Here is a 17,914-nt window from a genome sequence, read left to right as displayed (position 1 = left end):
GGGGATGCTAAATTCTAAAATAAGTAGTGTATTTCAAGTCACTAAGAGGGAATGATCCTTGAGGTTTGGATGTAGGTGATTCCTGCTATTGTGTGTGTGTGTGTGTGTGTGTGTGTGTGTGTGTGTGTGTGTCTGCCTACCAGGCGGTGGCTGACCGCAGAGCCCAGGGTCAGGGAGGCGCTCTTTATGCCAGGTTAAACTCCATGCTTGTGTTGGTTATATTGTGATAGTGGCGACCTTCCTGACCCTTAGAAGCGTAAAGCAACAACCACGTGGCCTCACGCAGTCTCTGAAGGCCGGGATCTAGGTACACGGCGTACACACGGTTGGGTCATCCTGGTCTGGGGTCTTCTGTGAGGTAGTGGCTGGGCTGCCAGCCGTGCTGTGGTTAGCTGAAGAATCTGCTTCTCAGCTCACACACATGGTTTTTGTCAGGCCTACGTTCCGTGGTGGCTGCCGGCCAAAGACTTTGCTTCCTCATTACACAGCCTCTCCGTAGGGCTGCTCACAGAAGGGGAAGTGGCCTCCCTTGGAGTGAGCGGTGAGTGACCTGAGGTCGGGGTGAGGGGCTCCACACAGAAGCCACCATCATGCTCATAGCCTCACCTTAGAGGCCACCAACGTCCTTCCTGCTGTGTGCTGTTGGTCCCATAGCCTAGCACTGGTACCTGTGGGGGTCACCACAAGGATGTGAGGACCAGGAGGCAGGGGCCACTGGGGGCCCCTGGGGAGGCTGACTGCCTTTGCAGAAATACTACTTACATAATACAAAGGAATGACTCGAGGACAGACTCTTGGTTTCTTAGCTATTACTTACTAGCTTTTCGGCCTTGAATAAGTTACTACGCTGGCAGGTAGCGTGGCCGAGTGGTCTAAGGTGCTGGATTAAGTTACTACCCATTCCCTATGCTTTAGTCTCCTTGTCTCTATGATGGGAAAGAGTGTCAGCAGGGAAAAGCTTGAATCTCAGTCCTTCAGACAAAGCCAGGCCGATGTAAAGGCTCCAATGTCTATTAGCTACAAGCACACAACTTTATGGATGAACCACAGGATCTTAGTTTTCCTTAATAGTGATTTCATGTGTCAGGACATTGGCTCTCCGATTCCGTAAAATGGCCTGAGCAAATGAGAAAGCCCCGATCGATTAATTTCCTAACTGTCATTAAAAATTCACTTTTGTGGTGTGAGGATGATGGTGATGATGATGGGTATAACAGTAAACACAACAAAAGTAAACATGGTAGTGAGGCATAGCGTAAATGGAAGAAAGGAGATGCCATCATCTCCAAACCCAAAATATTCAGGATGCTCCCATATAGGACTACCCAGTTACCTCTCCTTTATATCTGTTTATAGAATAGAAAATAAGGTAGACACACAAACATTACAGTAGAGCTGAGAACTGCTTCTGATAGTCATATCGCTAAAATATATTTTTTAAGATTTTATTTATTTATTCATGAGAGACACAGAGAGAGAGGCAGACATAGGCAGAGGGAGAAGCAGGCTCCCCGTGGGAAGCCTGATGTGGGGCTCAATTCCAGGACCCAGGGGGTCACGCCCTGAGCCGAAGGCAGATGCTCAGCCACTGAGCTACCCAGGTGCCTCATTACCAAAGTATTGATAAGGTTTATGGGAGCATGGGGAAAACATAATCCTGCTCATGGAGGTCGAAAGATGCTCATGGGGAAATGGAAAGATGTGCCAGCCAGATTCTGAGGGCCTGGAGATCATCATGTGTATATGTCACGGAAGCTTCTAGAGACGATACACAATGGTAAAAAGAATGCTGTGTGTGTGTGTGTGTGTGTGTGTGTGTGTGTCTATGTCTATGTGGATGGTGGTGCTGTGGAGAGAAAAAACTAGAACAGAAAGATGTTGCTGAGATAGGAGCTATTATTGTGGGAGACAAAGAGGAAGGTAGAGCAAGGAAGGCTGACACCCATTAATGATGTACCTTCCTCTCCATTTTGCTGTGCAACCAAAACCATTCTATGATAAAGTTGATTAAAAGAACATGTAGTTGGGATCCTAGAAAAATGCCTGATACTGTGTAAACAGAGATGTTTTCCAAGTCTTGGGCAGCCAGTGGGGACAGAGGGGTTGTTTAGGGTCAGAGATAACCTGCCCTGTCCGTGTGACAAGACCTCGAATGGAGCGCAGGATGACACGTGTGCCCGAGTCCCTCCTTCTGACTCCTCAGCATTGGAACTTACGAGATGCTTTTTGTGCTTATCCAGCAAATCAGTCATTCTGTACCAGCTTATTCAGCATTAGTTTCTTCATGCTTTCCCATGCTCTCTGGGGCTTGGTCCCCAAGTCATGCATGTGTAAGGACATTGGCAGCAAATCGTGCTCTTGTTTAGCCATGGGGCATGAGAGTTGTAGCAGTGAAGATTTTTCTGTTGCCACAGTCAACAAATATGCCCCATGCAGAACCAAGACATAGCTCACACCCTGGAAATGTGATGCACCCACAGCCATCGTAGGCCAGGTGATCCGGAGGTCATGGGGAAGGGGACACGAAGCAAGTCTTTGGTACATCATGACTTGGTGAAAACAGATGGGAGTGATCACAGCATGGGTTACATATGTGATAGACATCGAATGCTGACCACGTGCTGAACCAGGGACTTGGCACAATGGATGCGCCGTAAGGTGTAGTTGCCACGCTGGCTGTGTCCAGTCTGGTGCCTGGTACGAGCATGTGCTAATGGAACAAGAGGTGCTCTCGAGCAGGAAACGGCTGTGAGAGCAGCAACCAGATGTAGGCCCTGGGCAGGATGTGCCCAAAAGGGGCAATGAGGCCCCTTTGGTCTTGATACAGAGATAAGAATTAGACCCAGAAAATCCGAGAGGAGGGAGAAAGACCCAGCATGATGGCAGCATGAGGTGGAGCATGGAGTAGGAAGTGGTCCCATGGACCTTGGGTGGATAAGCAAGGACCCCAGAGGGGTGGGGACCGGCAGAGGTAGGTGGCAGAAAGTATGCCATTGAAATGTCTGTCATTTCTGTGCAGGGTGATGTGGGGCCTGCAGGTCCTCCTGGTGTCCCGGGCTCTGTGGTAAGTGTGCAGGCATCCCGGGGGGGCTGGAATCGCAGACTGACGCTGATGGAATTGGGTGTTTGGGAGAGTCCTTGCCTCTAGGAATGAGGAGGAGCTCATCTGACCACTCGAGCCAGATACGGGGCTTTCAACACTAAAAATGGGGTATGATCTGAGAAGTTCCTGCATTACGACAGGCTGTGTGAATACCCCCGATGAAGCTGTGGGTAGTGGCTGTTGGGTAAACGTCACCACCTTTGCTGACACGTGGTTTGTCATACAGGTGCAGAGAGAGGGTCTGAAGGGCGAGCAGGTAAGGGAAACGCGGGTCCTCCCCCTGTGGGGCTCTAGGTGGGGGCAGAGGTAGAAAGGCCACAGCCATGGGGTTGAAGCTGCTTATGGACTCAGATGGAGCCTTCCAGAGATGGGTCAAGTTGATTTTGCACCAGGAATGCAGATCCCCATTCTGTATCTCTGGGTCCCTTTTGGGAACCCTGGATGTAGACTCTGAGTCAGCAAAGGGTCATGAGTCACGGGGAAGAGGAAGCTGTGACTAATGCATATTTGGCTTCTATTACCAGGGAGCTCCAGGACCACGGGGTCACCAGGGCCCACCTGGGCCACCAGGAGCTCCGGTAAGTCACCCTCCCAGCCCGGGGTCTGCTCTGAACACCTCTAGGTCTGGAAACCAGTGGTTTTCCCCTACTGAGCTCTGTGGCATTGCAGAAGCTTGTTCCATCCCTGCCCCCCCTCCAGGTAATAGGTGGTGGTGTCACCAGCATGCGAGGGAGCAAGCTGAGCCCTGATTAGTGAACTTCCCATTAGCGGCCTCAGATCAGACAGTTGGCAAGTGCAGAGCTGAAATTGAAACCCAGACAGCCCACCTCCCCAGCCCCCAGGTCCTAAAAAGGCTGTGAGTGGGGTTTCTGGTACACAGTCTGGTTTTTTAGGTTCCTTTTTTTTTTTTTTAAAGTAGACTCCAGTCTAGTGGAGCTTGAATACACAACCCTGAGATCAAGAGTCACATGCTCTACCGACTGAGCCAGCCTGGCGCTCCTTGGTTTCCTCTTAGATAAACTGGGGTAAGAGCATTGACATTGAGGTGCCAGGTGAATCTTTTCCAGGGCATATTTGCTCTTCCTGTGTTTCTGATTCAAACTGACTTTGCAGTGGCCAGGAAGGCTTCAGCCTTTGGGTTCTCCACTGTAACAAATTCAGCCCATATGTAAATAACCATTTGGGAAGAGGCCCTGCAAGAGGGACTCTGATCATTCAGTGTTGTGAGTTCAGATACTAAGGATAATTAATGAGCATACAGTCAATTCCACAGGTCAATGATTGTACCATGCTCTTCCTGGCAACATGCCATGGCTCCTTTCAAATTAACGTATTTTTATCGAAGGAAATAAGACAACTCTTATTTTGAAATGTCCATAAATCAAATTTATATGAGGCCATCAGGGCCCCATTCCTCATTGGGATAAGTCTGTATGGTTTCGTTGGGATAAAGCTAGAAGAAATCTAGCAGATGCTTGATTCTAGTGTGATTAGAGCAATTCCACACCAAGAAAGTTCAGGTCAGAAGAGCTACCTTCTGTCTCTGTAACCTTGGATGTCTTACTTAATCTCCTAAGGCTTGGTTTTCCAGAGCTCCCTACCATTATGATAACCGCTGGCAGATTTACAGTAGAAGAGGCAGGCGGTGTGGTGTGCTCTCATGTTTGGATCTCTGGGCATGCATGCATATGTATTTCAGATCTGTAATGGGCAAGTGCTGAAAGTCTATTCTATACTGTGTCTATCTATCAATCGATCAATTGATCTATCGATCTATCTATCTAAGATCTATTTATTTACTTTGGGGGAGAGGGGCAGAGGGAGAGGGAGAGAATCTCATGCAGACTCTCCACCAAGTGCAGAGCCCAACATGAGGCTCGACCTCACAACCCTGAGATCACGACCTGAGTCCGACACTCAACCGACTGAGCCACCCAGGCGCCCCCTACACTATAGTATATTCTTACGTGCAAACATATGCATGACACATCTGCAAGGGTGAAGGCATTATTTTTGTTTTGCCAATGAGGACCTCGGTGCAGAGCTACGGAGTGGATTGTACATAGTCACACAGCTATTAAGAAGCAAAACTGACCTCAGAATCCACACGTGTCTGACTGTCAAGCCCATGAGTGCACAATGCAGCGATACTTCCCCCAAAATGTGCAAAGGAGAGTTACTTCCTTCATGGCCCGCGCTAAGGATAAGAAGCTAATGGTGCCTAGCCCTGCTTGACCCTGAGGCAGGCTTCTTGATGGCTCACTCTGGAGCCTCCTCCCCTTTATGCGGATTTTCTTATGATGGATGAGGAGGGCGGGGCCCAGAAGGAAGAAACCTTAAACACTTGTGGCCAAATATTAATGCCGGAGGTAGAGGGAGGAGAACACATGGGCTGATCTCCTGGTTGGATGAAGGAGATAGGAAAGGAGGAACCATGAGTAAGCACTTGTGGTCCTAGATGATGAATGTGATTTCCTGCGTGTGTCCTTTCTGTGGTCATGGTTTGGGACAGGGACAGGTCCAAACCCTCGGCATGGTCACACACCCAGAGTGCTACAGCCCTGCGGCCCAGGATGGAGCCGTTCAATGCTCTGAGGCTACCCTCCATGCTAGGTGCTCTCCCTAGGATAGGGCCTAGAGCGGGACCCACTGTGGGTGATGGAATTCCCTTGCAGAGAGCTCAGAAACACAACAACCTGCCCCAGAACCTGGGGAGCGGGGGGCGGGAGACCAGTGAGGAGGGACCAGGACTGGAAGATTCCAAAGGCCCCTCTCTGAATGCAGTTTATCTCACGGTGGGGACTTGTTAGTACATGCTTGTATAGCGGTGGCCCCGTGAAAGCTAATCAGGACGGGCAGGGAAGGGGGGCTGACCGCAGGGTGAGCTCACGGGGAGCACCACCGGCACAGAAGGACGGCACTTGGGATGGAGCCGCAACATCCGGTCTCACATCCCAGCTCTTCCACCCAGTAGCTTTGTGTCTTTGCTGATGTTACTCATCCTCTCCGATCTTCTTGTGCTTTATTCGTATCTGGAAATCGTCATCGCCGTCATCAGCAGCATCACGCGCACCACGGTGCCGTGCGGGCCACATGAGCTAACGTGCGAAGCGGTGCTCTGGGCGGCTTGTTAAGCCCAGGACCCGCATCGTTGCCATGTCTGTCTGCTTTGAATCCCCAGCGGCACCTGGCCCGGGGCGTTCCGCAGAGCAGTTGCTCCCTAAATATTCATTGGATTGAATCAAACCGAGAAGCTGGCTTCGGTGACTTCTGTAGAGAATGGAAAATTTTGGAATTTGTGTTCAGCAGTCCCAGAGAGAGGAAAATGTATCCCCTTCTCTAAATGGAAAACAACGTGCAGCAGTCTGCATCCAAATGCCGGAGCAGTCCAGGAGGCAGGCGGCTTTCATCCTCCCCCACCCCACCTCCCACCCGCCGGAGATGAGACAGGCTCTGGCCATTTCATCAATGTCTGGTCGAGCGTAATAATGAAGGGCGAGCTGCACGCTCAGATCAAGTGTGAGGTGTTTGTTGATGCTCCAGGAAATGTCACTCACTCACAGGGTCTTCCCTCACTGTGTGCCCTGAGCTCAGTAGGATGCTCCTTGCGAGGAAGGGAGATGTAGGCCTGTAGTTCCTGCAGGCTTTCCATCTACGTGTTTGTTTCCACGGCATTATTAAGAGAAAAGAATTTGGGTGGAAATCCAGTCCAGTTCCTTAACAGTCATGCAAAACTCAGCCATAGGAGCTCTTTATATGATAATATTCATTGAAGAAAGGGGATTGCGGAGGGGGAAGTTGATGATCGCAGCACAGAGCTGAGGGTCTCATTTGCCCACTCCCTTGAGCAGCCGTCACATGGGGCTCAATCAGGGTGCAGTTAGGAGGTCTGGGTGGGTGCTCCATCGGGGCTTTTGTATCCGTTCCTCATGTGGTCCCCAAAGCCACTCGGTAGGTAGACGTATCATCCTCACCTCAGAGATGAGCCAACTGAGGTTCACGGATGCCACGTGACTTGGCTGAGGCCATGCAGCAGATATGTGGGGAGGTCTTGGGGGGGGTAGGATTTGAAGGATAGGGTCAGTAGGACCCCTTCACGCACCAGTGTTCCTTGCTCCATTGAAACTGATCTTTTGGGATGCTTGGGTGGTTCAGCGGTTGAGCTGAGGGCTCAAGGTGTGATCCCGGAGTTCCGGGATCGAGTCCCACGTCTGGCTTCCCACAGGGAGCCTGCTTCTCCTTCTGCCCGTGTCTCTGCCTCTCTCTGTGTGTCTCTCATGAATAAATAAATAAAATCCTTAAAAAAAATGAAACTGATCTTTCCTAGACGATTCAATTTATTTGTCCAGACGGTCCTGTTTTGTATATCACTGTTGACCGAGTCACAGAACCCAAGCTAGTTCTTGCTGAGCCAGCAACATACAGGGGAATGGCACTAGGCCCACAGCTAAAGACATTGGGTTCCAGATGCTTATTTTGTGTATGCTTTACTCGAAGCACAAATGCAAGGCATTGACCCCTACTGTGTACATCTTCAAAGTGTGAATGATGTCGCCTACATCTTGGTTGCTAAACATGCTTAATCAGGCCAGATAGGTGCACATGTTTTAAGGTATTACAGATTTGCAGGGACAGAGCTTTTTTCCCTCCTGATCTCCCTGTCTCCCCATTGAATTCCAATCCAACGAGCATGAGAAGGCAAAGTACAACGTGTGGTGTTAAATTCTGTGTTGACCATTGTTTCTTTTTTTTTCCTTTCTGCTGCTCCTAAAGGGCCTGATGGGTCCTGAAGGCAAGGATGGACCCCCTGGTTTGCAAGGTCTCCGGGTGAGTGACAAGTCTTTCCCTTCCCGTCCCCAGCTCACCTGCCCAGGGGCCCCCATTTCAGCGGCTCAGAAGTCATGGTGCCAGCTTCATGAGCTTTATGGGAGTATTGGAAGCATATCTGAGGGTTAGATTTAGTTCATCAGACATGGTCCATGATGAGTTCAGCCTGGAGATGAGTCCTGGGGACATGGAGATGAAGCTGTCGGCTGTCGGGAGTCATGTATGTGGAACCTCACAGCCCTGTGTGATCAGAGCCCCAGCAGAAGGAAGCCCAGTGCTGAGAAAAAAAAAAAAAACAGAGAAGGGGCAACTGATCTGGCCTGCAGGGCAGCAGGGACTTCTTCAAAGAGGTGATATTTGAGCTAAATCCCCAGGAAAGAATTAAAACTCGGGGTGAGGGAAAGGATAGAGAGCTGCCGATAGGCTATTAGCTACTTTAAACATCCGTATCATTATTGAATATCGTAATATCTCATGGTATTCCATGTAATTTAACTTAATCTAATTTAATTTAATGAAGCACCTGTCTTTTTTACGCAGATTATACATACCTTATGGGTTTTATTAAGCACAGCTCCTGACACGGTGTTCTGTGGTTTAAGACGGGGGGAGGGAGAAGTACACCTGGGTTAGGGGCCCTCTTCGGAGTCCCCGGGATGACTGAGGCTGACCCCCGACTCCATGTCCCCAGGTCCTAGCAGGGTGCTGGGCACAGAGTAGGGTCTCAAGACAATGTTTGCTGACCTCCAGCCTGTAGCATCTCTGACTGGTTCACATAGAGACTGTCTGAGGGGACAGCACCGCTAAAGATGGGGTGGGCAGCCCCTGGACATGGTGCGTTCACTGCCCCTGGGGGTGTTCGGACAGAGGCCGGATGGCCCCTGACGGATGAGCGGGAATGGGGGCCTTGCATCTGGCAGCGGCTGTCCAGGCCCCCCTGTGGCCCCTCCATCCTGGCGCTTCTCGAGCTCAGCGAGGTGGACAGTGTTACAGCTGCGTTGTGGCTTCCTCTGTGCAAGCAGGCTGGACCCACCCTCTCATCATACTTTATAGCCTCAATTCTAAAACTGGGTGACCTGCCCTTATGACTCTACAGACTCCAACCTGCCTGATGCCCCGATGAACTTCCTTCTTTGGTTTCCAAGCACTTCTGCACTTTGTAACTGCCTTAAACCCTAAAGATTCTAAGAGGAACTTATGTGGAAAGCTAGCTGACCTGTGGGAAGGTGTCGTGGGGGGGGGGCACACAGGTTATGTGGGAGGGTGGGAAGCCACTTACCCAGGAGAAGAACATGGACATGCCACGTCCCGCTGAGCATCACCAGCCCTGGCCTCAGTTTCCCGGCCAAAGCCAGGTTGCCTTCTCATCTGTATAATGCAGGGAGCCTGGACTTTGTGGCAGGATAGACCTGGGTTTGAAGCTTGGCCCGACTTCTGAGCAGCTGAACATGCTCAGAGAAGGGCATGTTTACTTCTGTTACAACAGGAAGGTATCCCCGCGGGCCTGGTTCGGGGGAGAAAACGTGCTCAGGTTGGGGCTGTGCCCCTGGTGGGCAGCGAGACGTGGCAACTGGCATGACTCCCACTTCCCCGACATGCTCACACACGGTCTTTTAAGACAAAACAGCAATCTTTGTACATTATGTAACTGACGTTTGGGTGAACCTTAATTCATCTTGGGCTGAGCCGCTGCAAACATTACTTTTCCTATCGTAGAATTAGATGCTGAGTGGAACTCTTGATGCAAAGATGACAAAGATGATGCAAAGGGTTTTTTTTTTTAACTATATTTCTTTCGGATCGACTATTATGAAAAGGGGGAGAGGACACCTCTCGCTCGGAGCTTGCTGGTCGAGGCCCATGCTTCCTTGGCTGTGACTTCCTGGCACCCCAGGGAGGGTTCATGCGGCCCCCAGGATAGCTGTTGTCATCCCCAGAAGAACCTCTTACCCCTCAGTGGAACACCAGCTGCCCGTGTGGTGGGGTTCTTAGCCCGTTCCAACCTTTTCTCTGGCTGGAGGGCCCTAAGAGTTGGGTGCATGCACCCAGAATGGAGCTTTGAGGGATAAAACCTGGAGACCCAGGAAAGGAGCCAGGGTGGAGGGGAGTGGTATGCATTGAGGTGCCGAGCTCCACGTGCCAGACCTCAGCAGCCCTAGGACAGTGTTTGTCGTCCCCCTTGGCCAGAGGAAGGGCGGCCTCTGATAGAACAGCGCCACCAGCTGCCTCGCAGGGAGGCACACCCACAACTGTGTCTCTCCAAAGCCTGGCATCGTCTGGTCTCCCGTGTGTCTGTCTGCAAAGCTCACATCACGCTCTTGGGAGGCAGGAGCCCTCAGTTAAATGCCTTGGGAATCTCTGAAGAGATTACTGTCTCAACCACCAGGAGCTGACAGCCTGAGGGACTAGAGACATGTGGACAGATAACCCAGATGCCTCGTGGGAACCCTGCGGTGTTCAGCGGGGAGGGATCCGGGCGGACAGGGAAGGGGGTGTCTGAGCGGGCCTTGCGAGAGCCTGTGCATTTCAGCAGGAACTGATGCTCCCACAGCACAGGAGAGGGTGATACAGACTCAGGAAGCGCCCCCCGGAGAGGACGTCCTGCCTCAGGACACTCGCTCCTGCTCTCAGCTTTTATCTGCGCTCGCTCTTCTCCAGCTCGGGGCTTCTCTCCTTCAGGCTCGGCCAGCATCATCCTCCTGGGGATCCTGCACCCATCCCTCTCCTTTTCCTTCCGCCAGCACCCCTCCCATCCTCACCCCCTCCCTCCCACCCTCTCCTCTCCACAGGTTCATCCATCCAGCAGGTGTTTCCACAGCATCTCCTGGGTGCCAGGTGCTGGGTGCCGGGTGCTGGGTGCTGGGTGGTGCTGTAGGCAGTGGGATCCTTCAGTGAGGAGGCCGGAGATCCCTGCCCACTGGTGTTTACCTCCTCTCTAGGGAGGAGAAGCATCACCTTAGCACTTACATGATGCAGGGAGGGCCGGTGGCCAAGGGCAGTTTGGGCGGGCTCGCAGGACAACTGACATGGGGCGCTGGCCAGGCCGGTAACCCAGGGGGTGCACGGCAGGTGGGGGAGGCAGCTGAGGCCCCGAGGCCGCGGCCACACAGGCAGGTATGTGAGCAGAGACTTGCGCCGGAGGCAGCCCAGGGCCGGCGGGAGGCAGTCAGTCAGAGGAACCGGGCGCCGCACCACATGGTCACATCGCTTGGGGGGCCCTTGTGAGGATTTGGGCTTTTACTGGGAGGAAAACATGGGGCTACTGAGTATGTTTTCAAGACTGTTAGTATGGAAAAAAGGATACACAAGTAGAAAGAATAGCAATATGCCCCACGTGCATCTCAACACGCACCTCGTCACTGGCCAACTTGCTTATTAATTTCTGTCAGCCCCGACCACCCCGCGGGCTCGTTCGAAGTGACCCCAAAGCTCATTACATCATTCCCTCTCGAAGATAAGGAAACATAAAAGAAAGGAAACCCACCCAGGCTGATGGAAAAGTGTCAACACATATGCATTTTGTGCTTGGAATTCCCCTGACCGTCGTCGCCTGTGTTTCCGGCCGCAGTTTGCCCGCAACAGGATTTGGGGTATGGGGAAGTGGAGTGACCAGCTTGCATGAATGCATCCGTCTGGCCTCTCTGTGTTAACAATGGACTGCAGGGGAGGAAGGCCACTTGGGAGATGGCCACAGAGAGCAGAAGGCAGGGTGGCGGCCCAGACCAGGGACAGGGGCTGCCGGGGCACCCATCCCGGCCCCATGGGGTGCCAGGAGGCAGGGACACGAGGGGTCCCGCACAGGAGACCCAGCCGAGGGCCACAGGGAGGGCGGTGTATTCACAGCGAGTGCTCCAGGAGCACGGAGGAGGGCTCCTCCCTCCTCCTCCCTCTCGTGATGGAGCCGGCGACCCCAAGTGCGTGTCCCGGGACCCGTGGCCCTGTGGTGGCCCTCCGCGAGCGTCTGGCTTGGGCTGAGTTGCATCCAGTGGGTAGCGCTAGCTCGATGGCTGCACCTGTGGGTAGAGGCAAATCCTGATGTTGCTGTGGGCTCGGCAGCAGCTTCCTGCTCAGTCCGTCTCTGGCTGAGTCAGAAGAAGCCGAGACAGAATGACTTACTCAGAAAATTAGCTCCCTCTCCCTCCCTCACGGTGACCTGTCATTTCCTCCTCATCAACCTCAACCGAAACCTCTCTCCCTGGTGTTGGGGCACACACTCAGGCTGGAAGAGGGAAGAGACAAGACCACGACAAGCCTCGGGACCCAGGGACTGAGACGCTGAGGTTAATAGACAGGCTGCGGAAAGCAATCCGGCCCTTTATTTTAGAGATTAGCAACAGGCAGACAGTGTAATCCCCGGCAAGGTAAACACATTAATTTTGGACAAAGCTGGTATTTTTCCACAATGACATAGTGAAATGGGAGGATGAGGAGCCGGGCACCCCCACCCCCAGATGCCACCCTGCAGAGCTGTGGCACACAAGGCACCCCAGCGTGGGGTGTTAGGCCTTCCTCCCCAGGCCGGGCTCCCTGCCTTAGACAGGGGTGGGGTGGCGGGGAGGTGCTATACCCTGTTTCTCTTTCTGAGGTTCTGCTTCCCTCCTGCTTGTCTGAGCCAGGCATCAGGGAAAGGTTGATGGGGAGCACGGCTACGTAGCTGAAGCAGCCAGTGCTGCAGTTGCACCTGAACCAGGAATGTTCTGGAAGTAGAACCAGCCTGGCTCAAGGCCACTGAAGCACTTGGACACTCAAAAGCATCCACAGGGTTGATTTAAAAAATAATAATAATAATGAAACAATCTTCCGTGCCCTAATCATTCACCCCAAAGTAGACATCTTGCTGCGTTCACACCATCCTGTTTTAGTTTTTGCAGCAAACTATTTTTCTTATTTGGGCATGTGTTTGTTTTTGTTTTCACTAGAATGTATGCCTGTGAGAATGCTCTTTATCTGGGTGTTTGTAGCATCTTAGAAGAGTGCCTCCCACTTATAAAATGTATATATCTCAATACACACGTAGAAAGTACGTGAACAACACATCCCAGGGTATAAGATACACATGCATGTGTATGGGCCAGGACCCGGAGTCGGGCATCTGGTCACCTGGCTCCGGACCTTCCACAGGGCGTGCTCTGTTTTAAGAAATCGGTCCTGTCTGTACTTTTACTTTTGCTGCCCTGTTACTGTGTGCTGCACTGCTGGGTCCCACCCGAAATACCCTACGTGTTTTCTTTCCTCTTTTCTGGACAAAACCAAGTGGAGATTTCTTTGCTTAAGAGACTTCTATGTCATCAGGCGTTTGCATTTAATGCAGAATTTGGAACGTCTAGATTATAAAATCATCATGACAGGAGGGATCCCTGAGATGGACGGTGAGAAATGTCATGTCCAGGGTGATCAGATGATGACCTGCTCAAGGTCACTCTGGGCTTTGTCGCTGCCTCTCTCACAAGCCGGTGACGATCCCTTTGGTTCCTTTGATCACGGTTTCAACAGCCTCTAGGGTCTCCTTTCAATGGGCGAGAACCGAAGAAGCGCCCTACCAATTGGGATGCCCAAGGGGGCCATCTCCACATGTCTCCTGTTGTGCCTGATTGAGTCTGTTGCTTTCAGAACATATTTTTAAGACAGAGTCCGTAACAGGTGCAGAACTAATACAAGGTAGCAAGGAAACAGCCCTGGTTGCATGATGGGCTGATCCGCAGCAGGTGCTTGGGTAACTGTTTGCACTCCTGTCTCTCACTAATTCTTGCGAGGATCCCGTGGGATAGGGCAGGTTTACTCCCATTCTGCAAACGAGGAGACCAAGACTTACGGCGGTAATCCAACTGCTCTGTGTCACACGGAGTATAAACAAATAGTGGCTCAATTCTCATCCGGACCTTAGTGGTCCTTGGGGGGTGGGCACCTTGTTGCCTACCAGCTCCTGCTCAGGAGGATGCATTGTTGCACACTGCTCTAATCTCTGGCCACTGCCTTTGGGGCTGAGGGTCTCCCTAATGGCTGAAAGCGATCAGATGTGTCGGCTCCTGTTTCTCGTAATTTGAGGGAGAGGAACGTGGGTAATCTTTTAGTCAGTGGAAACCTGGGTCAAATTTGTTTTACTTTTCAATTTTTAAAGCCTTTTCCCCCCTTGCTTTTCCCTACTCTACCAGATGGTAACAGCATCGTTTGGATCACAGGCCACTGTTTGATTCATTTCGTGGCACGGAGCCAGGGTTTATGTCAGGACACCCTAGGTTTTCCCTGAGCACCTGGTTTCAGCTCTAACCAGTAGAAAATAATCATCTTTGACATTTGGAGGCATGGAGAACAGGAACTGAGCAAGAGACCATACGGCACATATTAGAATCACTCGCACTAGCGATGCTTTCCGCTGCTAACGGGCCCGCACGCGGCTGTGCTGACTCGTCCTGGCTGGGAAGGACCTGCTGCTCTTCTGGATTTATGGGCTTCCTCTTCTCCATGGGCAGATAGGCAGCCTTGGAAATATCAGTCCCGCTCAGCATCCAGAATGGCTCAAAAAATCTGCCCTCATGATGAATTACAAACACTTACCCAGATATTGTGTTGGGTAGCAATTTAAAAGAGAGGAAAAGAAAAATGACAAGACATAGGCTTATTGTTAGTAAAACAGTTCTTTATTGCTGCAAAATTTGCTCTGGCCAGCACTTCCCAAATCCCCACAGCTGATTATAGGTCCAGAATGCAGAGGTTATGTAGCAGTTGCTGCTGCTACATCCACTGCTGCTGGAGCTCCCAGCTTCACCCCTGCCCATCACAATCACCACCACCACTATTATCACCTTAACCATCACCCCCATCACTATTACCACCACTACCACCACCATCACCACCACCATCACCGCCATCACTACCACCACCACCATAACCACCATGATCTCCACCACTAGCAACCAGAACCATCACTGCTATCATCACCACTACCACCAGCATCGTCGCCACCTCCAGCATCATTACCACCACCATCACCACTGTTATTGCCACCATGACTACCACCACTACCACCACCATTACTGCCTTCACCAGGATCATCACCATCACCATCACCAGCATCTTCACCACCTCAACCACCACCACCACCACCACCGTTGTCTCCACCACCATCACCGCCATCACCACCATAACTGTCACTGTCACTGCCACCAGCACCACCACTGCTGCTGTACATTTCCTAATATTAGATCCAATGTTAAGCACTTTGTGGACACTATCTCATTTAATTTCTATGGTACTTCTGGGAGGTAGCAGGTTTGAAACTGGATCTGTTGGACACACGGTCTCTTACCCACTTCAGGGACTCAGAGGAGCTAGAATCCTGTTATTACCATTTCTTCTTCATCATAGCCACCATCTTATTCCTCCCCGTTCCTGCGGCGATCTGTCATGTTTGCATGATGCTTTATTATTCCTTATAAAGCACTTCCTCAAACATTGAATTATTTCTTCCACTGCTATCTTTTCAAATAATTACAATAATTATGATTTTCTGCATGAGGAAACTGAGACTCAGCAAGTTAAGTGGCTTGCCCTCCCCACCCACGTTAGTTTCTGAACTCATTTTCTTTCAATATTGTAAAGGAAGGGGGTCAAGAAGGAGCATGGAGAGATCCTTTGCTTGTGGTGAGTGGTCAAGTCCTCAAAACTACTTACTTAGAGCTTTGTGCCCCATCCCTGGCAATTCCAACTCATCAGCTCTTGAGCAGCACCGGGGACTCTGTATATTCAATGTGTTTTTGTCACATTTCTCAGTATTCCTAGGGCTTCGTGGAAGAGGTGGCACTGGCCAGGGGTAGGATTTTGACAAGTTGAGATGGAGTGTGGGTGTTATAGACAGAGGTGGCAGTGTGAGCAGAGTCTCCGAGGCCAGGAGTCCTGAGGGGGTTGTTTGGGGTCAAGCTAAGCAGCTGGCTTGAGCTGTCACTTAGGGAGGGAAGTGTGGATGCTGGACACTAGATCAAAAGACATGTTAGAGTCAAGGGGCCATTGATTTCCAAATAAAACAGCTCAAATGTAACAGCTTTTAGGTAAGGAGGAACCGCTGACCATTTTAGAGAAGTACCTTGGAAAGTACCTTTAGGAAAATCGCTTCCCAGCATAGGGTATATAGAGAGACAAGTAATGAAATTTGTGGAAGATACAGGTTGGCTCAGAAAAGTCTGGAGGGAAGAGACTGGCTATGTGAGCAAGGTTGGCTCATGTGGTTGCAGGCAGGACAGATGGAAGGGAGGGAGGGAGGAAGAAGGAAGGAAGGAAGGAAGGAAGGAAGGAAGGAAGGAAAGAAGGAAGGAAGGAAGGAAGGAAGGAAGGAAGGAAGGAAGGAAGGAAGGAAGGAAGGAAGACTTTGAAGTGCACTGAGGGCAGCTCCAGATGCTGTGGGTGGAGAAGGTATGAACATGGGTGCTGGGGCTGGCCAGGGACGTTACACTAATGTTTCTGTGGGTGATGCCCTTTCATGGGTGACCCATGAAAGATTATGCCACCTTCTGATTGCAGCTACAATCACAAATTTCTGTTTTTTCCTCTGACCTTTTGCCACCTTCTAGCTTTTTTCCTTCTTGCCGAAACCCTAAAGCTGGGATGTTTGCTTCTCTAGGTGCACTTGCTTATGTTTCTGTCTTCCCCAATGGATCCTTCCTATCTGCCCCATAATTCTCCTTTTCCAGATCACATCTTCTTACTTCCCTGACCTAAGAGCAACTCCTTTGGCAGATTTCTTCACCATCCCAGGGGCTCATCCCCCTGAACATTAGCAATGTCATTATACAAGGTACCCAAACTTGAGGGAAACGGGAGCCGCTGAGACCTTGTGCCACCTCTAAAGGTGGTGGGTCATCCGAGGAGGGACACTGGCACGCACCCCAATGAAATCAGCCCCCAGTCAGTAATTCTGCTCAACCACAACCCAGACGTGACGTACACATCCCTCCTGCTTGCCTCTGATCCTTTCCCACCAACCAGTAAATGATCCATTTCTCTGTTTCTTCCTCTAAACAGAGTTACTTTGCTGGCCTGGGTTCTGAATTCTGATGACTACTCACCAGGCCATTCCACTGACCTTGAGGGAAAATGGTTTATTCATCTTGTAAATAAGTCGTGACTCTCAGTGGAATGACCTGGCAGCAGATGGAGGGGGTGCCTGTCTAGATACAAAATTGAAGATGTCTGGCTTCCATTCCCTGAGGAAGGGGAGCTGGCAACTCTTAGGTCTCTTGTGATCCGCTCCCTGATGTTTGCATTCATCAGAGCAGGATCGGATGGAGGCAGAGACAAATGCCTCCAGGCCCGGCTCATTTCTGAGGGTGTCTGGGACCACATTTGGAATTCCACCTGACGGGTGTCAAGAAGCGCCTTCTGACCTAGGCTTCACTGCACCTCCAGGCTGATGTGCTCCGGGGCCCGGGGGCCTGCTGATCCGGGGTTCCGAATTGTTCTCTCTGCAAGTCCACAGGTGCCAGGATGTGCCTACCAGTCCTTGTGCAGCCCCTCCCCACCCCGTATGGCCACTTCTCCTGCCATCCTCCTGCTTTAAGACCGCATCGGTCATGAAGCAGCAATTTATCTAGCCCCCAGACATTCACTGGGTTGCCACCACATGATGGGCTCTGTCCTGGGCCCAAAGGTAGAGCATTGAACAAAAACAGAGGCGGGCCCTGTTTCCAGAAGGCTTGCAGCCAGTACTGGCGGGCAGGCGATGACCAACTATGCCTGTACATCAACGTTGTACCTGGTAGTGATGCCAGCAAAGGGAAGGACAGCAGGGCGGGGACTGCAGGTGGTGGCTGGAGAGCTGGTCAGACTTGGGCTGGTCAGAGACGACACGGGGACGCAGGGCTTTTGAGCAGAGACCGTGAGGTTGCCAGGGGAGCATGTACCGAGCATGAAAGTCCTCAAGGCGGGAGTGCGTTTGGCGTGTTCATCCTGGAGGAGGGACAGCAGCGTGGCTGGAATGAGGGGAAGAGGATG

General features: G+C 51.4%; 1 protein-coding gene across 1 annotated transcript in view; it reads left to right on the top strand.

Moving 5' to 3' along the window:
* Window positions 1–17,914, top strand: part of COL22A1 (collagen type XXII alpha 1 chain) — a 242,116-nt gene that overhangs the window by 97,088 nt on the left and 127,114 nt on the right. The window contains exons 18-21 of the mRNA XM_055314212.1: window positions 3,020–3,064; window positions 3,330–3,359; window positions 3,628–3,681; window positions 7,877–7,930. Coding sequence (XP_055170187.1) covers window positions 3,020–3,064; window positions 3,330–3,359; window positions 3,628–3,681; window positions 7,877–7,930 — 183 coding nt within the window. The remainder of the gene's footprint in view (window positions 1–3,019; window positions 3,065–3,329; window positions 3,360–3,627; window positions 3,682–7,876; window positions 7,931–17,914) is intronic.

Source organism: Nyctereutes procyonoides, unplaced genomic scaffold (genome assembly GCF_905146905.1).
Source record: "Nyctereutes procyonoides isolate TBG_1078 unplaced genomic scaffold, NYPRO_anot_genome, whole genome shotgun sequence".
In the NCBI taxonomy this organism is placed as follows: Eukaryota; Metazoa; Chordata; class Mammalia; order Carnivora; family Canidae; genus Nyctereutes; species Nyctereutes procyonoides.
The sequence above is the reverse complement of the archived record's forward strand: the minus strand, read 5'-3'. Positions and strand labels throughout refer to the sequence as shown.